General features: G+C 39.2%; 1 protein-coding gene across 2 annotated transcripts; it reads right to left on the minus strand.

The window, feature by feature from the left end:
- Positions 1-15,624: 15,624 nt before the first annotated feature.
- smim22 (small integral membrane protein 22) lies at positions 15,625-23,069 on the minus strand. 2 transcript variants are annotated; one of them, XM_038300741.1, is made up of 4 exons: positions 22,975-23,069; positions 20,960-21,097; positions 19,204-19,274; positions 15,625-15,742 (listed from the first exon to the last, which is right to left on the minus strand). In XM_038300741.1, exons 2-4 carry the CDS (start codon positions 21,087-21,089, stop codon positions 15,695-15,697), a joined length of 249 nt encoding a protein of 82 aa, XP_038156669.1. In that variant the 5' UTR covers positions 21,090-21,097; positions 22,975-23,069; the 3' UTR covers positions 15,625-15,694. The 2 variants fall into 2 exon arrangements, with proteins under 2 accessions (XP_038156669.1, XP_038156676.1); XM_038300748.1 differs by having other exon boundaries at positions 20,960-21,100; positions 22,975-23,019.
- Positions 23,070-23,619: the final 550 nt, after the last annotated feature.

A 23,619-nucleotide genomic window follows, 5' to 3' on the forward strand; every position in this document is an offset into this window, starting at 1 on the left:
CAATAAAACTTATAATCGAGTTTTACAAAATTTTTTTTGGCCACGTCTGAAAAAAGATGTTGCTTATTTTGTGAAAACTTGTCACACTTGCCAGTTAACTGGGAAACCTAATCAGACCTTCAAACCAGCTCCACTTTTTCCCATACCGGCTGCTGGTAAACCTTTTGAACACTTGATCGTGGACTGTGTTGGCCCACTGATTCCTTCAAAGTCAGGATCTGTGTATTTGCTAACAGTTATGTGTAGAAGCACTTGTTATCCTGCAGCCTATGCTCTGAACTTGGCTGGCAAACTAGCCTCTGAGAATCTTAAAAAGGCTCAGAGAAAAATTAAACTATGGTTTGACCAAAAAGCTGAGATGGTTACAGAGGTCCCTGTTGGGATCCTCTGTTTTAAGGGGGGAGGTATTACGGCTGCAGTGGGTCTCTGCTTTTTCTTTTAGGGTCCTGGAGGCAGGCCTTCTGCAGGTGTTATGTTTTTTCCCTGATTGGTGCTCTGCTGCTTTAAAAGCTGTCATGCTGCAGCAGTCAGCAGGCTTTTTTCCTCCTCTCCCTCTTCAGAACTTCAGTTGGTTTGGTTTGGACCTTATGATTGAGTTTTGTTTGGTTTGTTTTGCGTTTGTTTATTTCTAATTGGTTATGGTTTTTGTATTAATCTGTTTTGGCTTCTTATTTCAGGTAATCCTTTTTCAGGTTTTACTTAATATAATTTAATACATTTCCTTTTTATTAACTCTGAAATCCTTGTGTGGTCTCCATTAATGTTACCCCACCTAACAAGCCAGGTGGACGTAACAATGTATATACAGTATTATTCATTATTGAGAGCTTATTAGAACACTTCAGTTTGTTGATGGGTGTAATTACTGATTAATAAAACAATTATTTTGACCTATTTGATTTAACAGTATATGTTACACAATGTCCCTTTAAATGTTCAAGTTAAGCAGAAAGTAGTCAAACAAACAGAGGTATTCTTGTGTTCATTCTTCCATGATAAATAAGTCACTTTGATTCATGCAGCTCTTTTATTTGTTTCTCAAATAAAAGAATAAACATTATTTTCTGTTGTGCATTACATGCAGGAGGACAACCGGTGTGACTTCAACAAACATATCCTGAAGATTGTTGCTCTCCATGGTGCTGATGAGGATCCCGTTAATGTCTCCATCCTTGTTGAAGGCCAGGAGATTTTACCACCATGCCACAGTACTGCAAAAGCCTGCTCGCTGCTCATGGGACTGATATATGCGCTGAACTTGGCAGACCCTCTCCCTTTGCACTACACTTTTGAAGTGTTCCAAAAACTTTTCCTGGAGTTGGATGGATTCAAACTATCAGCAAAAGTAAACAACTTGAAGTTAAAGTTGCTTTCATCTTAGAGGAGGCAAATGTGGCATCAAATGCCAAGAATTAGAAGTGGGTTCCAGTTAATGTTAGTGCAAGGTTGCATTGTCATTAATGAGAATGGTTAGAATGATTTTGGTTCATTGTGGAAATTGCATTCTTCAAAATCCACTTGTCTGGACGACTGGTTCAAATGTTGAAATTGCACTTTTTGTGTGCAGGTTTGTAAGATTTTTATTGCTGATTTGAGTGGCGACTATATTAACTGTTGCTTTCCCAACAGTTTCCAGTAACTATAAAAAGTAATTGAGTTCAGATGAGAAATAGCTGAAATATAAACGGGGAGGGGGGCGACTAAAGACATATATATATAATCTCAAAGTATTTGTCTTAACTGTGTAACGAATCAAAATGTGTTTGAGACGGAGAACCCCTGAACCTCAGAACAGCATCCTGAGGGATGTCGTACAAACTGATTTTTCCTAAATGTAGAGCAAGTTACGTAAACTGCCCACATCTCCAAATGCAGAACAGTGAGCAGATTTGCAGTTAAATTAAAATGCATCCCAGTCTGTGGAGAACTTTGCCCAAGGTTTATGATGGGATGTTTATTGCAAGATGAATAGTCAGATTAGTGCACATTTTGTCACAATAGAACCACAAACCTCAGTGTGTTTCACGGGGATTTTATGCGATAAGCCAAAAAAAAGTGAAGGGAAAACAAGGTGTTGTTTTATTAATAAAATGTTTTAATCACCAGACCTGTGTTGGTGTATATTTAATACTGTGTATTTGTTGTTTACAAGTCATACCAAACTTCTCTTTTTTCTGTACAAATTCTAATGCAGTACAACAAAATGCACTTAATAATAATGCAATATTTGTACATGCTTTTTCCATTTAAATAGAGGCAGACATAATCTATACTCCACTGCTCAAAGTTTAAATGGCTGTTTCAGTTCTGATCCTCGCCCAGAGGTTATTTTCAGCATGTTTGTGTAGGTTAAATATTCTTGATCTTACATGAGTAAATTTCTGTAATGAATCTTCAAACTGAGTTTTAGAGGGTTTTACTTTTTTATTGCCTATTTGAATAGTACAATTCCAGTTAGACTGTCAAATTTCTGGCTGGCCCATGAAAGATTGGACAATTTAAAACAATAGTGTATTTACTTTGTTAAACTGTTTAAAATGAAAAATAGTTTAATGTATATAAAATATTTAGACTTTTATTTCAATTTATTTGGTAACATTTGTCAAAAGAACAATGGCAATGGTTACCTAATATTAGTGAGTAATGTAACATAATGAAGCAAAGTAAATGTCAATCAGAGAAAATAATTAATATCTACTTAATTACTTCATAACAGCAAATTCTACAGGGATATAACATTTACTTCAAATTTTGAGTAAAATGCAAGTTCACTTTACTTACTTTTTAAATAAATCTAACTTACAACTTGGATGTAATTAAGTAAATGTTACCTTGTAATGTTACCTTGTAAATGTTATCTTTACAACTGTTTTGTTTAATGGAAAATAAAATTCATGTGATACTGGCAAGTGTTACTTGATATTGCAGCATTAAATTTTACTTAAATAATTTTAGTGCAAATAGCTTACAATATATTTTTTAAGTAAATCTTATGAGCTGTTTTTTTTTTCAGTGTAGATTGGTAACCCCGCCTCCTGCTCTCCTCCATCTTGTCTGCTGTCATGATTCATGTCTATTCTATTAACATTTCTCTATCTGTAGAATGGGGCTGTTTCATGAGTTGACTTCTCAGTTCAGAGGGCCCCCTGCCTGTCTTTGCCTCGGGCCCCACATTTCCTAAATCCGCCCCTGCTGCAGCTCCTGCTTGCCAGCTGCTGGTGGGGTAACGCAGCAGCCCCCATCCAAACGGAAAGCTACAGCCTTCAGATGCTTAACATGGTGCGAAATGGGGGGGTGGGGATAAGCTGACATTCCCGCCGCTTCTAACCTGTAGATCACGTGACAGACGAAGCTTCGATCAGCAGCTGTTCCCGGTCAGGGCGAATACGCATGCGCAGAACCGTTGAGCGATATGCAGGCTATGAAGCTCTGCGCATGCGTGTCTGAACGTTCTGTTCGCGGACGGGAGGGCGGAGTCATTGTGACTGGGCGGGAGGGCGGAGTCATAGTGACGTCACACATTCCATTCCGTTGAGAATTCATTTCCAGGCTGGGTTCCAGAGTGAGAGGTCTTATGTTTGCTATTTGCTCAGAAGAATTAAAACCGATTTCAGAAATGGACGCACAGCTTAGATCAAAGGAGCAGCCGACTGGAGACATCAGTGTCTCATTTAACAACATGCAGGACATCATGGAGCGCCACCTGGAGAGGCTGTCGCCGCTTCAGTGGACCTTGCTTGCTGAGGGTCTAAGTGATTCGGAAATATTAGGAGTCATGACCGACATCATAACAGACGTTTTTCAGCACTATGTGGTGAAAACACTGAGAAACGTTATTCCAGGGATTGAACAGAGTACGGAGATTGGAACCGAGACCAAGATCTCAGAAGATCAGATCAACATGACTTTGACTGATTTGATCAACACAGAAATGGCCTCCATTCTGGAGGAGATACCAGAAAGCTGTAAGCTTGGAGAGCAGTTAAACTCACTGATAGGACAGGAGGTCTCTCATAAAGTTTCCCACATTGTAAATGAGATCCAAAACACCTCGGCCTACTCTGTAGAACCAGCGCTTTATGTAGGTCACCTTATCCCCAAGCCCAGCACGCTCAACAATTTAGTTTCCTGCATAGTTCAATGTTTCCAAAGGTGTGGCGGCAGAATGAAACCCTGCTTCCCTGAAAGTTGCTGCAGCTTCTTTCCAAAAGACGGAGCAGCACATGCATCAAACCCTGAGACTGAATCGGACCCTTTGAACAAAAGCGCGTCTCAGACGGTAGCAGAACATTTTCCTATGTGCTCGCTTTCTGAGAGCATTACTGAAATAATACTGCAATATTCAGAAGAATGCAGTCCTACCAGCTCCTCAGAAGATGTTACAGACTTTAGCGCGGAAGAACATTTCCAAGCAATCAAAGCTGCAGAGGAAATCAGCCAAATTATTGCTGAAGAACTACAAAACTCTGTGTCTAAAGATTCAGCTGGACAGAAAGATGGCAAGTCTTTCTCTGCACCATGTTTTCCCTGGAATAGAATTGTCGGTAAGATCAGAAACATTTTATCATCCAGGCTCAGAGCTGCACCCGCGGAAAAACCAGAAAATACCAGAAAACCAGAGTTTCACAAGTTTGTCGAGCAGCAGTTCCAAAAAATGATGGTTTGCCTGAAGAAACCCCTGGATTTAAAGGATGTAAAGGTGATCCAACTGAACCCTGACATCGGTCCAACAAACCAAAAGATGAGCCTCCTGTTTCCTGGATATCTTCCTGACCTTACATCAAATGTGGTCTACAAAGACACAGGCAACTTTTCCAAACTGGATTTTCAGGCCATCAGAGATCAAATTGACCAACTGTGTGCAGAACCAATGGAAGATCCGTTTCTAAATGAGAGGGTCAGAGAGTTCTCCAAGGAACTGATACATAAACTCTATTCTGAGATCATGATCAACCATTTTGGTAGAATTCCCTTTCCTCCAGAAGGGAAATATCTCTCAGATTCTGTCCTCTCATTCAAGAACATAAAGGACACTTCAGGCCAGATTAAAGTCTCCCCTGAAATCTTCTATGCCAGAGTAGAAGATGAGGTGAGGATGTTTCTGCACAAGATTTTTCTTTGGCTGGACAGTGAGAAAACACAGAAGATCAGTGAAGTAGACAGAGTGTGCAGCGCGCTCTCAGACATCCAGGATGTGGTTGGAGAGATACTAGGTCAAACTCTACAGCGAATCCAAAGTAAAGAAAGCAAGTCTCCAAGTCCCAGGGGGTCCACAGATCTCCCCCTGCCAGATCCCGCCACCCCCAGCCAAATTTCAAGAAGCAAGTCTCCAGAGCCACCTGCTGATAATTGTTCCAGCTTAGAGATTACATCTGTTGGCTCAAACCAATCCTGTGAAGGAGATGTGTCGTCCTTCGCATCGAAATCTGATTCCCGGATTTTGAAAAGGAAAAGATTTTCCAGGAAGAAGCCGTCCAAAAATCAGTTCTCTACATCAGGGGCCGAATGTGACGATGTAATCCAGTCAAGCCAGGTGGACACCAACGAGGAAGTAGAGAAAGTTTTGGCATTTGCTGTAATGAATGCCGTTTTAAAGTGTTCAGAGACAAGGGGCGGACCCCTGACGTCCAAAGAGCTGACAGATGCCTTGACTGAACTGTCAGGACAGAAGGTAGAGAACCTGTCAGACTTTTTTTCTGGTGAAAACGATGAAAGCATTAGAAAAATCGTTAGCGCCATCTGCCGACATCTGGATACCGAGTTTGGCTCCATAGACGCGGCATTCAAGGCTATGCTATCACAGCCTGTTTGTCCCATTCAGAGTGCTGTGCTGAGATGTTTAAAAAGTCACCTCCCCATTAAAAGCCCAAAATGTGTAGGTCTCCAGCCCTTTAGCAAAATGAGAAACGTTTTTAGGAATCTGTTTAGAAGTAACAAAGTCCATCCCGCCGACCTGTAGATTCCACAGCTCAGACACACAATCTGCCAGCTATGGCCTTTTTATATTTTTACCTTAAAAAATTATAATAATAATAAAAACATTTAAATAATATTAATAATAATAATAAAAAAATACATAAATAATAAATAAATAAATAGGTTTTCACCGGGGGCTCCGGGGTTTTCCTTTTAAAAACCAATTCAAATGAACTTTATTTAATAATAATAATAAAAAAATTATAAAAAGAAATAAAAAAAATATAAAATAAATAAAAAATAAAAAAATAATAAAAAAATATTTAAAAAATACATAAATAATAAAAAATAAATAATAAAATAAATAGGTTTTCACCGGGGGCTCCAGGGTTTTCCCTTTAAAAACCAATTCAAATGAACTTTATTCTATTCGTCTCTATTTTACTCTATTCAAATATAATTTTTTTATAATATTGTCAGACTCTAACGTTTGCATCTTTTAACTGATCTGCTGAAATAATAGAAATGTTCATGTTGTTTGTTGCTGTTTTCTTAAATGACGAAGGCAGCCTGAGCTTCACAGACAAAGGAAGGAATATATTTTTCTACACAAAGGTTTTGCTTTGTAAAATACCTGTGTAAAAACTAGTAAGTTATTAGCGTTACATCTGCTCAGTGAGAATGTAGACTAGTCAACTATTCTGACTGTTCATAGAGGAATGTTAAGAAACATCAAAACATACTTTACCTTGTCATTTCTATTCTAGATGTAGAAATGATACTTGCCTAATATGTTCTCTAGGTTAGCTAGCTAGACTTTTACAGCACCAGTAGCCTGCTTAGTTTTACAAGTGGGTATGGATGTAAGCTCGCAGAAACAGGTAAAGCTCAATTGCTTCTTCTGGAGTAGCAGGTGGGTGTAGATTGTTTTCTGCCATTGCAAGGCAACAAATGTCAAAACCAATCTTATCACATGGGTGCGGGCCTCTTGGCTGGCATTCCTCTCTACAAGCCTGTATTTGTTGATGGACTACTGGTCTAAGGTAGTTTGTAGAGCCAAACAGGTGGGGACAGCTGTACAAAATCTGTGGTCGTTCACTTGGGGCCTCAGCATTCCTGGTGTGACCAAGTCTGTGGCAGTTCCACAGATGGGCAACTTGCTGCAGTTCATCTGAAAAAAAGTCAAATTAAGAATTAATAATAATTATAGGGATATTTTACAAATGTGTAGAGTCCTCTGTGAAATTCATTGTAAAGCTCTGCTGAACCTTATATAAGGTTTTAATAGAGAAAGCTGTTGTGTTTAAAACTTTTGTTACAGCATTTTTGTTAGAACATGTCATAATTATTCTACTATCTTCAGTGTAAAGGATTAAAAAATGTGAATACAATTATTTACATTTTCTAATGATATACTGAACACTTCTTAGAAAAGCACAGTTAATTATGGTAACATTTATTGCTAAAATAAACAAAATGTGCATAAATTATTTGTGATGCTGTGCCTTAAATTATTACTGTAAAGGAGCAATACTTAAACAGAACTCTAGGTGGCGTAGCACCACAGATTAACGCAGTCGAACAGAATGCAAGCTTAAACTTTATGCGTCTTCGTTCATACATATAGACAGATAAAGGCTTCAGGAATTGAATTAAAAGGTGTAAAAAAAGAACACAGGCGCTCCTGTAATTTTATAGCTCTGTTAAAGTCTAATTTCACTTTTACATTAGGTTAATTTAGGAATGCATGTGTGCAAATGAGGACAGTGGATTGTGTCTTTATTTGATTACATCAGAATTCTGTCAGAAATATTAACAATAGCCTAAGCTATGGAAAGGTGTAATAGTGAAAGTATCCAATAGCTATACTGCAGTAAACAGTACAGCTATTGACAGAGGACTATATTGATCATTTAAGTGAATAATGATTGAAAATGAATTTATTAGCAACTTGAACCATTTAAAATATTATCTCAATTCAACAAAAAAGAGAAAAAAATGAGACTATCTACCTCCATTATTTCCAGACAGGAGAACTGTATTAGATTTTTATCTAGGAAGTCTCCTGAGAACTGGTCCATCTCCTTTAAATCTTGAAAGATGTTCATCCAATATTGTGCATGGTGTTTTCTTAGAACCCCCCCCCCATTGTTCTATCCTTTGGTTATGATTACTTGAACCACTAACGCAGCACCTCGCAGAAAACTGGTCTTCATGATTACTTTGAAAAAATATCTGCATCTGTTCTACTAAACAGTTCTCTGTTCCCAGGTCTGACCTGATACGCGTTGGAGTTCCGCTCCTGTTTTCCACTTCATCAATAAAGTACCCAGCTATAACCCTGGGATTACTATTTGTGGAGTAAGCATGAAGCCGTATGACGAAAAAACGCGAAAATCCAACAGCTCCATTAATGCAGATTCCGTATGGTTTTAGTTTGTCGTATGAATCCACATGCCACATGAAGTTGGCACCTGGGTTTCTGTAGAGACGTCGTCTTAGACGATTCTGAAGCCTCAGCTGTACTCCTTGAGGATCTAGAATTTTGAGAAGGTACCGGACCTTTCGTTGGGACACCACCAAGCCAGCTTGAATGCATTTCAGATGCATTAATCTATAGCCATGAAACATCCCATACTGGTTTAAATGCTCCTGCAGGAAAAGTGCAACTTCCAGCAAGTCAGAGTGGGCTTTCCGCCTAAACAATCCCAAAGACTTAAGGTTTCTGCGCAATGTCGACAAACTAATATTAATTCCATCCACATTGAGGAAACTCAGTATTTTCCAGTGTCGCATACCTAAAAGAAAATAAAAGCATATTAAATCTGTCAACGCACTCATTGTCCACGTTTCTAGTACTGTGGCTCAGCAATGACTGTCCTCCCCGATCTCCTAAGTATTATCTCGTAATTATGAGAAACAACCTCGTAATTATGAGATAATATCTCGTAACTATGAGATAAGCTGTCAGATTTTTTTTCTTCGGTGAATGCAATACGCTTCCGTAGTATAGCTCATGATCAAGTGCTTTTTCAACATAAAAAAATGTGTTTATTACACATACACATAATAATGAGTTGATAACCTCATTAAGTAAGTTGGTCTAAATTAAATTACAGAAAATGTTCTTAACTCAATAATAAATGGATCTTGAACAGACATTTCAGCCCTAACTTAACTCAAGTTACCACCCGTTCCCAAACTTTCCTTCAGCCCGACGAGTCGGATGTTCTTCCTACGAATTCTATTTTCCTGATCTTCACATAGTCCCAAAGTTGTTTGAGTTTCTTAGCATAGTTGCCGTTATCTCGCGCCATGCTAGCCACCTTGTCTTCCACGTCCGAGATACGAGCTTCAGCTTCTGTCATCCGTGTTTGAGTTGCACTCAGAGCGCTTTTAAGTTCTGCCATGTCTGTTTCAAGGGTGGAAAGTAATTAATTACATTTACTCAAGTTACTGTAATTGAGTACTTTTTATGAGTAATTTGTAATTTTCTGAGTAGTTTTTGAAATATATAATTTTTACTTGAGTAAATTTTAACTTAAGTAGTTTTACTTTGCTACATTTAAAACCCCCTCACGTTACTGAGTAAAAAAAAAATAAAAAATACTGATGGTGAAAAAATTTAATGTGGCCCTGCTTTGTACGGAGCCCCTCTGATGACATGGTCAAAAAAATTTTTTTAATTGTGGCCACGAAGTAGTATTTCGTGCGCACGAAATACTTATTAATAATATTAATATCATTCCTGGACAACTGGGTAAGCAAATTGAGCGCGCCTTCTCTAAGGTATAAGGCGCGCTCGATTTGCTTACCCAGTCGGTCTCCGCCAGTAACGTGACATTTGTTGCTAAGACGCCATTTTAGGTGGAAAAGGCATAGTGTAAACAACCGCAGCATAGCTAAACGAAGGACTAAAGGCCCGTTTACATAGCAGCCTGTCCAAGATAAGTCATTACAGTTAACATAAGCCTGAAAACAGGGGCGGATTTATTGATATTATTAATAAGTATTTCGTGCGTTAAACTTATTGCGTGGCCGCGAAATACTACTTCGTGCGCACGAAATACTACTTCACGCACGTTATACTTATTGCGTGGCCGCGAAATACTACTTCGTGCGCACGAAACACTACTTCACGCACGTTATACTTATTGCGTGGCCGCGAAATACTACTTCGTGGCCACAATTAAAAATTTTTTTTGACCATGTCATCAGAGGGGCTCCATAGCTTTGCAATTACCCTTTCTATTGTCTCATAATCCAGTGCTGCGCTTCCCAGCAAAACGGAGCTTTCGTCTTTTAAAACATCAACATCCAATTTACGAAAAAATGTGGCGGTAAGTTAGTTATCATGGTGTTGTCTGTTGGACAGTAGGATTGAAAATAGTTTGCACTTTATGGTTCAGGTTGTGACTGTCCTTGTGCTGTGAGGAAGTATGTTCCTTAGCCCAGCTGATCTTTAGCAGGTGTGGATGTCCACTGAAATACGCCTTGAACTCGATTAAAACACCTTGTGCTCAATTCGATTCATGACTCATCCTTTTTTTGCATTAAATAACTCAAAGTAACTAAGTAACTTTTACTCAAATTACATTTTAACTGAAGTAATTTTGTACTTTTACTTGAGTAAATTTTGAGATGGGTAATTTTACTTTTACTCTGAGTAGAATTTAGGCAAAGTAAAGATACTTTTACTCAATTACATTTTTTTAGTACTCTTTCCACCTCTGGTCTGTTTTTATAAGTGACACATCAGATGCAACGCCATTCATACAGCTCCCACCTTGGTCATTTCGGCAAACAAAACACTTATGTCCATCTTTGAATGTTCTTCTTGGCTATCGGAGTTTGCGTTAGCATTGTTAATTCTGGAGGGCTAGCATTAGCTTCCCCCACGGTCACCGTGACTAAGCGCGTTTGTACGCTCTTTTTCCTCTGGCTTGCGGACATTCTTAGCTGAAAGTTTTGAACTCTGTAACTTTAGAAAGCTACCACTGGCCTGAAAAGTGCAGTTTGGGAGAGAGTAAGTAGTTAGAAACCACAATAAAGTTGACGGGATTCCTCATCACGTGACTCTTGTTGCTGTTTCCTTAAATGACGAAGGCAGCCTGAGCTTCACAGACAAAGGAAGGATAAAATCCTTCATTCTGATTCTATCAGGGATGCAGCAGATTTTTCTTTATTCTATTGTCAGGCTCCGGGGTCTTCCTATTAAAAACCAATTCAAATGAACGTTATTCTATTATTTTTTATTCTATTAGTCTGTATTCTACTCTATTCAAATATAAAAACAGGACGGGTCTGGTTTTGTTCATTTCCTTCTGTCACCATGTTCCATAATGTTATGGAAGGTCCTGGAGATGAAAACTGAGGCAAATCCAGAGAGAGAAAAGGGTCCAAACATGGTCTGACAGTAGTAGTAAAATGTGCACAGGTTTTAGTCACAAACCAAATTCTCTATTTCCACAGCAGCCACTCGGAGAGATTAGCTTCATCTCTGCAGGATTTGGTGGGATGTTGCTTTGTCCCTGTGCCATGAATGTCTGAGGTTCTCACTAAGACAGAGAAAAGGTGATGGTTGCTCTGACTTATGAAAATGTAAACAAAATAGCACCTTATAGAGGAAAAAGAATGAATAATATAATCCAATAAGATAAAATCTAAAGTTATGTGTCACTTTAATCTGAATTAGATTTCACTAAATGAAAAACTAAGAGAATGTGATTTCCCTTTCCTCCAAAAATATTAATGCACATTAATGCAAATATATGGGATGTAGTTTGGAAAATGCAACTAAAATACATAAAAGCTATGAGTTTATTAACTAAAATTATAGATTTGCAAATATTAATAATAATTTTTGGCACATTTAAAACAGTTGTTTCAAAGATAATGAAACCTAAAACCTGCTTAATGGATTTAAATGTAGGATGATAACATTTATCATGATCCCTCTACCTAAAGCCCCCCACAGGCTTTAGGTAGAGGGGGGGCTTCAAAGCTTAACTTTGAGGGACGGCAGCAGAATGCGCCATAAGATGTTCTGATTCTTAGGTCAGAGGTGACGAGGTCTTCAGAGAGATCTCCCTATTATCCCAGGTTGGCTTCCAGCAGAATAGTAACTGGTTCGCTGTTTATTGACTAGAGTTAAATTATCTGCAGATAAATAGACTGAAAAGCGGCCATTTTACCGTTGACCCAGTTACAGGAGGTTCGGTAAAGATGGGCAGGCTAAGGGTTCCAGGAATCTGCCTAAACCTTTTGTTGAAGAGCTTCAACAAAACAAATGAGAATAAAGGGGCAGAATAATCCCCTCTGATTGGTTAATTAACACATCAGTAGTCCACCTGATGTGTTGAAGACCAGCTGTTCTGCAGACAACGTTCAAAATGTGGCCTGTATAAGGGACCAACATCAACAGAAAGATGACGCCCACCTGAAGATGTCTGACATCAGCTTTGGCTTTTTGATTATTTCATTATCCAACATGAATGAAAAGGGAAATGTGTTGTAATGTGTTGTGTTTTAATGAAAGATGAACATTTTTAGTATCTGAATGTTTGATATTAGTTTCTTAATCCAAAGAAAGTCCAAGTGTTAGATGAGCAGCTGATGGCTGATGGTCAGTATTGGCAGAGATTTCTGGATTAGAGAATGAACTCTGATGATCGGGTCATCTCAGCTACCATTGGGGAAGAGGAGCGCTGAGATTAAATCCTCCAACTTTTCAATCTGTGCTTTGACTGACCCTGATTCTGAAGAGCTGAACTGAATCTGTGTGAAACATCTTTATGATTTTAACATTTTGCATAGAGATTGATCTTTTTTTTACTTTTAATGAAGCTCAGATTAATAATTTGACTTACCCTTTAGAGAGATGATGGAGTCTAATGTTTTGACTGATTTGAACTTTCCTCTTTCCAGGGGGACAAAGGGTAACTGATAATAAGAACTAAAAATTAACATTTTCAGCAAATAGATATTTTACCATAAAAGTATCATAATGGGGAAAAACAGTTCAATGTTTTTGCCAACTAAGGTGTGATTCCAGGGCTCTATTTATTGGCAACATATTTTAGCTATCATAATCTTTTCCAGGATTTTTCCATCTATTATAATCATTTAACATTGTCCACTGACTTGATTGCAGTTGTGCATTTTTGATCTATTTTTTTAATTATTATTTTTAATGTCAGTTTCTTATTTTTTAACTTTCTTTACATTCACAATTTTAGTTTTTTAGGTTTTTTTATATTCATAAATATTCCTTTTTTAATATAAATTATACAAGGATATTATCCTTTTATAATTGAAAGGGTGGACTGTTGTTGGAAAATTTAGATTTCTCTTCTATTCTATATTAATTTATCCTATTTCCTCTCTATAAAAGTTTTCACTCAGCCTGTTTCACCTTGAAGGCCACGCCATTCTCTGCAGGATGGTGTTTGTAGACCAGACAGAGCTTCTTCCCATAACAAACCAGATTCTTTCTCAGGTTTATTCATAACATGTTACTGTTTAACCAAAGTGTCTGTAATTAGTTTTGACTCTGACTACTTTCCATTGTTGTAAGTAAGGAGGAAAGAACGCTGCTCAGATCAGAACAGGGCAGAATGCTGTGCCATTAGGGCTGTATGATGATCTGTTCTCTCTTTGCAAAGATGTGAATAAATGTGCCGACTGAGTGAAATCCATCCACCTCCGTTTATTTAACTAGTATTAGTCAATAGTTGAATACTTTTTTCCCACGACACGGTCAATCTACGTTCCTAACCTCATCTATGAAGAACAAGATCCGGATCCAAGCGGCTGAAATGAGTTTTCTCCGTAGTGTGTCTGGGCTCTCCCTTAGAGATAGGGGGAGGAGCTCAGTCATCCAGGGAGGACTCAGAGTAGAGCCGCTGCTCCTCCACATCGAGAGGAGCCAGTTGAGGTGGCTCGGCCATCTGGTTAGGATGCCTCCTGGACGTCTCCCTGGTGAGGTGTTCCAGGCACGTCCCACCGGGAGGAGGCCCAGGGGGGGACCCAGGACACGCTGGAGGGACTATGTTTCTCTGCTGGCCTGGGAGCATCTTGGGATTCCCCCGGAGGAGGATCTGTAAGGCAAGTGATCAAAAAAACGGTAACTTGCCCTGGATCGGTCACATGACTTTCAGTAGTAGACATTAAAAATTTCCCGTTTTCTTCACGTGCCCTTGCCTTGTCCTTGGTTGGACCATTGGTTGGTCATTTTGATTCAGTCTCCTTTTGCACAGTAAATTGTCAGTTTGTAGTCTTGCTTTGGATGTTATCATCCCAATAAATTGCTGTAATAACACCAAGATTTTTTACTTTATTTTCTGAAATCAGTTTAATCCCATCCAAATGAAGTGACTGACTAATCAGCTTCTTTTTCAGAGACTCTGGTCCAAAGACTATAACTTCTGTTTTGTCTGCATTCAGAAGGAGAAAGTTAAGAGTCATCCAGGTTTTTATGTCTTCAGACATGCCTGTAATCTATGTAATGGGTTAGCTTCATCTGGATTATAGACAGATATAGCTGGGTATCATCAGCATAACAGTGGAAATTAATCCCATGTTGTCTAATAACTCTATCGATTGGGAGCATGTATAAAGTAAAGAGAATTGGTCCTAGCACTGATCCCTGTGGTACTCCACAGGTAACCTTTGAGCATGAGGAAGATCTATCATTAACATGAACAAACTGAATTTGATCAGATAGATCAGATTTAAACCAGTCTAGTGCTGTTCCTTTAATTCCAACAAAATATTCAAGTCTTTCTAAAAGAATATTCTGATCAACTGGATCAAATGCAGCACTGAGATCCAACAGGACGAGCACAGATACAAGTCCATTATCTGAGGCCATGAGAATATCATTAGTGACTTTCACCAGAGCTGTTTCAGTGCTATGATGAGCTCTAAAGCCAGACGGGGCCGCCTGTGGAGCTGGTTGACAGTTGCCTTTTGTATCTATGCTTCTTTTTCTACGTCTGCTTCTGTCTCCTTGAACCCCAGTCGGCCTCAGCAGATGGCCGCTCACACTGAGCCTGGTTCTGCTGGAGGTTTCTTCCTGTTCAAAGGGAGTTTTTCCTCTCCACTGTCGCTACAAGCATGCTTAGTGTGAGGGATTGCTGAAGAGTCAATGAGTCGATGCAATCAACTGGTTTTCCTTAGATAGAAAACTTTGAATCATCTGACTGGATGATCTGGTGAACTGGAACGGGACCTGAGATGCCCAAACAGTCCTAGTTAGATCCAAACATATTATTCAAAATTACTGTATGTCAATTTAGGACCAATCAACAGATTTTTAGTGGCTTGGTTCATGAAACCAACATGAAAAATGAGCAGAATCCAGATTGGCAGATTTTCTGGGTTAGTACCATCCGATGATCCGTCACAGAACCCCTGCTGTGGCCCAGTGGACCCAGTCATTACTGACCAAACAGAACACGGAGCGACACAGCAAGCATTTTATTTCTACGTAAAAACTCAATTCAGTTATAATCATTTCAGCTATAAAAGAACTAAACAGCTTCTAAAAATGCAGACAGCCGACGTCTCCCTGCGGTTCTGGTGTTACCCCGCCCGCAATAAGAACCACAAAGATTTGACTGGAGAGAAAAAAATCACGTGTGCCGCCTTTTCCAAGGCTTTAACAAACAAGATTTGATCTAATGTGAAAAAGAAGAAGAAGCTTTCTAATTCCAGCTGGGTGTCCTGAGCAGCAGGAAGGCGGTTTGCAGGTTCTGCTCCATGACTGGGTCGGTACTCAGGGCTGCAGCCCGTAGTTCTCTATGCCAACCATTCTCCTGCGAGGCTGAAAGGAGGAAGGCAGAAAGATATCCCCTTTATTTAACATTATTTCTGAAACACACAGCAAAATACCGTATTTTCACGACTATAAGGCGCATATAAACGTCTTTTTTTTCTCAAAATGTGCGGCGCGCCCTATGGACTTCTGAGACCACCATGCACCATGTAGAACTCCTCATTAAGGAGATGATGAAAGAGTGGCTGAGGGAGGTGAATGTAAGGAGACCAGGTGGTTTTTTTCCACTCATCACCATCGCTGTTAATCTGTGACTCCATGCGTGTCCATCTCACAGCCGATGTTAAAAACATGGTGAAACAAATTAAGCTGTGCTCGCTGTTATTCAACCGCTTGACATCGGTGTGAACCGGACGCAGCAGGTGCAGCAGGCGCAGCGAGTTTACATGCAAAGTCAATGGTTGACGCGTGTCAAGGCGCAGCAAAAGCTCCCGCAGCGCGTTTTGAGCAGCAGGCGCAGCGCGTTGGGAGCGTTTAAGCATCTGAGGCGCCGCCAACGCGCTGCTGCAGCTCAAGATGGAAAAATTGAAGTTTTGCTGCTGGACTGCAATTATAGCTGCAAGGCAAAGAAAGGATAGAGTAGCTCCGCCCAACGCGCGTCAGACACACTTTTGCACCGCGCAGCCAGAGCAGCAAAGCTGCATCAGCCGCACATCAGAACTAACTGGTACAATCTAAACTGCAGGCAGCAGGATAATAGAAGCGAACATATTCTGCCGGCAGAATAATTCCACAAAAAGTGGAAGGCAGCGCCGTGCAAGTTACGCCACCGTTAGCAGATGGATTGTTGATGCTTGGACTAACGTTTCTGCTGGCTCTGTTGTTCAAGCTTTCGAAAAAGCCGGCATTATTTCTGAGGAAACGCCTGGCAAGGAAAGTGACTCTGACAGCGAAGAAGGGGAAATTGGCATGTCTGATTTAGCGCAGCTGTTTAATTCAGAAACAGAGGATGATGACTTTGATGGGTTTGATTAATACTTTGTAATAAGTACATGAATAAAGCACAATCATACTCAGTTTTGCTCCCGCTCTATTTTTCTAATTCAACAGCAGCCTCTGGGTTCACCGCGGCGGCTGGTAGGTGTTCTTCATTTAAATAATTTAAAGGATTATAAAAGGATCATAGGATAATAAAAGCGAACATATTCTGTCGGCAGGTTTCAGGATTTTAAGTTAATTTATGCGTAATAAACTGTTTCAGAGGAGTGATCACAGCCCTTTGTCATCAGCGATGTGTCTGTCCCACAGCCAGCTCCCAGGTTTGAATAATACTTTGTAATAAATACACCTTGCAGCTATAAAGTAGTTTTAATATGTTTTTAAGTGAGAAAGTCCACCTGAAAACGTAATCATTGCAGTCTGTTCATCCAGATTATCATCCTGCCTTCTATACTATTTCTGTCGGAGGCGCTCAGACCCCCACATACCAGCGGTGCGCTGTCAGTAGGAATGGCTCACGGCCAGCTCCCAGGTTTGATTAATACTTTGTAATAAATACATGAATAAAGCACAATCATACTCAGTTTTGCTCCCGCTCTATTTTTAAATACGCAGTAGAGATATTTAAACGTAGTAGAGGACATGTACCTGTATATAAAACCCGCGCCCTATAGTCCGGTGCGCCTTATGTGTGTGTTAAATACAGAAATGGGACACATAACTGAGACGGCGCCTTTTAGTACGGTGCGCCTTATGGTCGTGAAAATACGGTAATGAGTTCATGACTATAAGCTGAAAAAACAAAACAAAAAAAACACTTTATTTATAGTTATTTTAAAAAATCACAAATACTCAAAGGATAAAAAGCAAAATCAACCAAACAGATTTAATTTAGAAAGAAAGATTGCAAAAACTAGTTTGGCTTCCGCCACATTACAAAGAATACTTTAGTTAGGGTGACCAGACGTCCTCTTTTTTACGGACATATCCTACTTTTTCAGACAGAAATAAAATGTCAAGGAGGAATTTCAAAATCAACCAGGATTTTGGTTGACTGCCTCAAACACATTACATAGCCTACAGTGCATCATGATTCCATTGCCACTCCTAAAAAACATCTTGATCTGCACTGCTGGGACAAAAAGAACGCTTTCAAAGCTGGGCACATTTGCAGCACTCACTGTGTGGTGGTGTAGTAACAGAACTTCTATATATAGATGCACGGTGGCGCTATCTGCAGGCAAGTATAAGGCAAGTATACAACCCCCACCCCCCTTTTCCTCCTCTCGCTACTTAATAAACTATATGTGGCTGATCATCCTCTGCCGAGCGTAAAGAATCTCTTTGTCTAACTATCGAGATTTTATTTCTTCCAGCTCACAAGAGGTGAGTCTAAACACTCTTTAATTTCTCTAATTTCAAAGGAAACCCTAAATTAAATCCCCCCCCAAAAAATCATTGCATTCCGTTTATTTTTGGATAAATATCCTGATGAAAGGATACGTAGATCTTTGAATATTTCTCTCTCATTATTCTCGTTTCTATCTATTTAAATATGATGGAAATGTTTGCTTGTATTCTCATTAAAACATTTTCTCATTTTCCTGTGAATATTTTAACATTTTAGTAGCATATTAATTCACTTTAGGTCTGGGGTTGCCATGGCATTACAAGGCAATTATGGAGGTTCTCTCTGTATTTTTCTTATCAAGCCCTGTGAATTTAAATCTACTTTGACCCCTGAGCTGCAGGAACCAAGGGGGAAACTGAAGAAAAAAAAAAAAAATAGCCAAAGTAGAAAGAAGAATGATTTTATTATTTTCTTTTTTTGCAGATTTTATTGATCTGTGTGTAAAGCAGAATTCATAGTAGATCAGGAAGTGTTTGCTTTGGGATGGAAACCCTGGAGTCTGAAACCATTCCTTTATGGTAGTTGTTGTTAGCCCGTTTGTCGGCTAGATTAACCGATAGGATGTGTTGAACTAGATCTGCTATTTTCCCAACTTTTGTGAGACACTTTTTTACAAGGTAGAACATTAATTCATCAAAAAGTTTATTTGAATTTTATAAATCAAAGTTTTCTGTCCAACAGCAATGATGATCTGCACGGCAGCATTCTATGCCCAGCTACTGTAGCATCTAGGATAGAGCTGCCAGTACCGGAAAGAATCTGGTTGTTATTCCAAATTGTAAAGCTTTTTTTTTTCTTTTGCAACATAAAACTGACTAAAACCTTTTTAAGTTTTAGTCGACTAAAACAGAGTAAGAACTATGACATATCGTAATAACTAAAATGTGACCAAAACTAATAGATGCAGTCCTGAGGACTTAGACTAAATCTAAGATGGCAGCCAGAAACGGCACTCGGGACCGTTCTCTTCTTCAGGGGGGGCTGTGGAAACCCGCCATCCTGGCATCACGCCGTCTCCTCCCAGCCTTTGTGTGGGAGCTCTCTCATAAAGTCCCTTTCTATTAACAATCTTAGACCATCATCAGTTGTGGGTGTTTACCTTTTCATCATCACAGCAGCAGCAGCAGCAGCAGCGGATCAGGACCAGGATGACCAGAGTAAGGACCACACCTGAGCAGAAGGAGGAGAGCGATTGTTTTCAGTGTGGGTGGGTAAACCGTTACATGTGACATCACAGCGAGTTTTAACTGAATATTACGCTAAGAGATGAAAATATGAGGTGAAGTCGTGTAAACGAGCTGCTCTGTTGATTGTTTGGTTTCGTGATGTTATCAGAGTTCTCAGATTTTGCATCGCGATCGATGGAAGAGGTGGCTTGAACTTCCTGCTTCTCTCTCCCTCTGATCTCGCCCTGCCTCCACAGTCAAAGAAACATGTTGCAGCTATGAATACAAACAATTTTAACTGTTCAAACCAGTGATGGGTGCAGATCAGGTATTAGAGTAACTGACATTTTGTTTAGCTTTTATTAGCCAGTTAGCATTCACTAATGTTTAGGATGGGGGTTCCAAATGGTGGTGGTGGTGTACATACTTCTGTTCCTAACAGAGCACTTCGCTCTCAATCTGCAGGTTTACTAGTGGTTCCTAGAATTTCTAAAAGTAGAATGGGAGGCAGTTTTAGTCCGTGAGGCAGACACCCTGTCTACTTTTAAGGCTAGGCTTAAAACTTTCCTTTTTGATAAAGCTCATAGTTAGAGTGGCTCAGGTTATCCTGAGCTATCTCTATAGTTCTGCTGCTATAGGCTTAGACTGCTGGAGGACATAGGGACCCCTTTTTCATCATTCTGCTTCATTCTATCTCTGTTCTCCCACTCTGCAGAATCTGTTAGTTCAATCTCTAACGTTCTGCTCTCTCTGCTTTTTCTCATAGTAGCTTCATCTGGTCTGTTCCTGTTTGGCTGTGACTCCATCCTGGAGAGAAATATCAGCTGTGCTGCTGCCATCAACACCTTTGTTTCTAGATGTTGGAGATCGGCCTGTTTTCCAGTGTAGTCCTGTTTCTCTGACTGTGACTAACTGGATGTGCTCTCTTCATCCTCTGACATGGGAGCTGGCTCGGAGCTCGTCTGCCTGGCTGTGTGTTTCCTGGACGGCGCCGCCTTTTACAGTTGCCTTTTGTATATATGCTTCTTTTTCTATGTCTGCTTCTGTCTCCTTGAACCCCAGTCGGCCTCATCAGATGGCCGCTCACACTGAGCCTGGTTCTGCTGGAGGTTTCTTCCTGTTCAAAAGGAGTTTTTCCTCTCCACTGTCGCTACAAGCATGCTTAGTGTGAGGGATTGCTGAAGAGTCAATGAGTCGATGCAATCAGCTGGTTTTCCTTAGATAGAAAACTTTGAATCAATCTGACTGGATGATCTGGTGAACTGGAAAGTGACCTGAGATGACATGATGTGAATTGGAGCTATAGAAATAAACTGAATTGAATTTAATTATATTTTATTCATATCGAATTCATATCAAATATACCACTGAATTATGAAATGCACAATTAAATAAAATACCCATGAAATAAGTATGAAATAACAGATTTAAATTATTCATTAAATTTTATTCAAGAAAATGTATTTAATTACTTCACTGCATATTTGTATATAATTACAGACTGTAGTGTATGTTATAGTCTGTGTTATGTTTGAGGTCAGAGCCTGAAATGTTTTTTAACCCCTGGTTTAGTGAAGCAAACCTTCGGTTGGCTGAGTCCAAAATAAGAAAATAAAATGTTTCGAGCTGCTCAGCATCCAGAACAACTAGAGCTGAAAGGTCTACTCCCACATGCAGCGCAGCTCTCACCGATGAAGATGAAGAAGACTGCAAACGAAGCGATGTCCCAATCAGACTGGAACATCTGCTTGGACTGCAGTCTGGAGACCACATCATTGAACTGGTCCTCAAAGTCCTGCTGAAGGTTTCTGTCATCCATCTCCTGCTCTGCTTCCAGAAAAACAGATATTAGAACATAAACCCCCAATCTGCCAGAGGGATGAATTATTCTAACTGAATTAGTCATTTAGAAACAGGGCCGTAACCAGGAGTTATACCGAGGACAAATATTGAGATAAATCTTACTTGACAAAAAAACATCCTCATATGGTGACTTTTAAAAATATATTATGGAAACGTGAATAAAGAGTTAAATCACAAGCCCGTAAATGAGGTGAATATAATCATTTTTATAACTATTCCAAAACTCACAAAATTAGACTATTTGAGTGAGTTTAGAACAAGACATGAACCCATTAACCAATTACAGCAAATTAATCAATAAAATGGATCAAATGATCTTTGGTATTTTATTTTATTTTTTAAATAATCATTTCTACCAATGCTATAGAAAAGCAACAAAAATTCTAACATTTTATTTGGCATTTTTGGCATCCCCACAACAAGTTTCATCTAACACTGTTTTTTAATTTTTCCATGTAGAGGTTGGAAAACAGCTGCAACAGAAAATGATTCAAAGCAGCCTGAGAAACATCAGTCACCGTGACATGTTTTAGACTTTTAAAGGACTGAAATCTACAGTTTAGGTTTGACGAATCTAGAATTTAATAACAAGCTTTTATCTAATACAGCCCCTTAAAACCGACAAATTAATCAAACTGCTGCAAAATAATCAGATTAAAAATGTTGATTAAAAATGTTTATAGTCTTCATCCCTTTTTCCTAAATATGTCCTTAGGTGGGTTAGGGGAAGTCATTTCCAGAGGACTGCATCCCCATAGCAGCGATATGAAATGTGGAGTCATCTCCATGTCATGCATCTGTTCTACCCAGCCACTGAAGCAGGTGAACCAACCTGTGCAGATTAGACTCACCTGGTTAATTGGCTGGGTAGATTAAATACATGACATGGAGATGACTTGTTGACTCCACATTTCCCATGTCTGCCCCAAAGTAAGCATCTCTTCCTCATAAATCTTCAAGAAAGTTTCCTCAGATTTCTTACTGAAAATTCAGCATTTTTCTGGAAGCTGAAAACAAAATGAGCATTTTTAGATAAAATGTCCGGACAGGTGGCGCTGCTGCAGAGTATACCGGCTGTCCTAGGAGTCCCGGCCTGCTGCGCTTTGCCCAAAATCTCTCCTCTCTTGTTACCCAATTTCCTGTCTGCATTAAATAACGGCCAAAAAACAAAAAAAAAACACATCTTAAAAAATAAAATTCAAACCAAATGCCAAATAAAAATAGCACCAAGCTATTTAAATATTTAGTTTGCAAACTAAATATTATGTTTGGAGCCAAAAATTCATTATTTTGACTAAACATTTAGCTAGCTAAATACTCATCTTAAATAATATTTAGTTTGGTAAAATTAATATTTAGCTTGCTGACACAGTTTTTAATTGTCAATCTTAAAATTATGAATGACATAATTAAAAAAATATTAACTAAAATAATAAATCCCTATATTTTTCTCTTGAAACATGCCAAATATCCATAAATATTGCTCCTAATTTTTTACTGCTTAACTTTACTAACGGCTCTCCATACACACATACTCCGGAGAACAGGCTGGTTTTAGTTACCGGGGTGATTTGCAGCCAACAGCTTTCAGGAAATGAAGCTGTTGTTTGTTCTACGTTTCTCAGCTGCCTAGTAATTTGTGGACGCTCCCTTAGAAACCGAGCGTCTGACGTCCATCAGAGAGAAACACCTGAGCCAGGCTTAAACTAACTTTACATTAAAACCTGGAATAAACGCATCATTTCTCTACATGCTCAGAACGGGCAGACGTTAAAATGCAATAAAATAAATCGCTTATTTCTTTAGAAAACACGGAAAACCCGAGATGGACTCGGACCTACCTGTAGAGAGAGGCGCTTCTCCTCATTCTGGGCTTTTCCTTCCGGGTGCAAAGATCTTCTCTTTTTTATAACAACCTTTATTGAACATTAACTCGCAGGCCTCAGGATGGAGCTATTTGGAAAGCGGAAGGAAAATAAAATGTATTGTAGGGAAATTCCAGAAAACAGTTCATAACATGGAACACTTGTCTTAGAAGTGGAGTTTTAATTTTCTGTTCATAAAACAAAATTTTTGCTTTTTACTCAAAAAGAAATCAAGAAGTAAAACCGAAGTTATATTATCAGGAACTAGAAAGAGTAAAGCAATTAAAATTCTTAGGAGTTTGGTTTGATGAAAAATTATCCTGGAAAGTGCAAATAGGTAAGGTTATTAAAAAATATAAAAAGGTATTTAAAGGAAAAGTCGCTCAAAAGTCGCTTCAAACTTCTGAAAGTCCTTTAAATCTGAAATGATTCCATCCTGTTCAATAAATGATCAGTGTTTTTAATTGAGAGTAATTTTCATGTGAATGTGCTTTACTGGAGGCATCCATGTTTGTCAAAGAACACTCCTGCCACCTACTGGTTAGTGACGTCACGGTGCGGTATCGGCTGTTGATCAAGTCCCAGTGCTGTATCTGGTGTTTGTCACAACGCGCTATTATC

This window comes from Cyprinodon tularosa, unplaced genomic scaffold (genome assembly GCF_016077235.1).
Source record: "Cyprinodon tularosa strain WSP-4 unplaced genomic scaffold, ASM1607723v1 ctg1122, whole genome shotgun sequence".
NCBI classification, from domain to species: domain Eukaryota; kingdom Metazoa; phylum Chordata; class Actinopteri; order Cyprinodontiformes; family Cyprinodontidae; genus Cyprinodon; species Cyprinodon tularosa.

Bases quoted from the DNA above. Each gene is read 5' to 3' on its own strand.
- smim22 (XM_038300741.1), bottom strand. From the start codon at position 21,089: ATGGATGACAGAAACCTTCAGCAGGACTTTGAGGACCAGTTCAATGAT. The intron at 19,275-20,959 runs GTGAGAGCTGCG...CCTTCTGCTCAG, and splicing joins AGTCTTCTTCATCTTCATCG to GTGTGGTCCTTACTCTGGTC. The intron at 15,743-19,203 runs GTAAACACCCAC...TCCTCCTTTCAG, and splicing joins GCTGCTGTGATGATGAAAAG to CCTCGCAGGAGAATGGTTGG.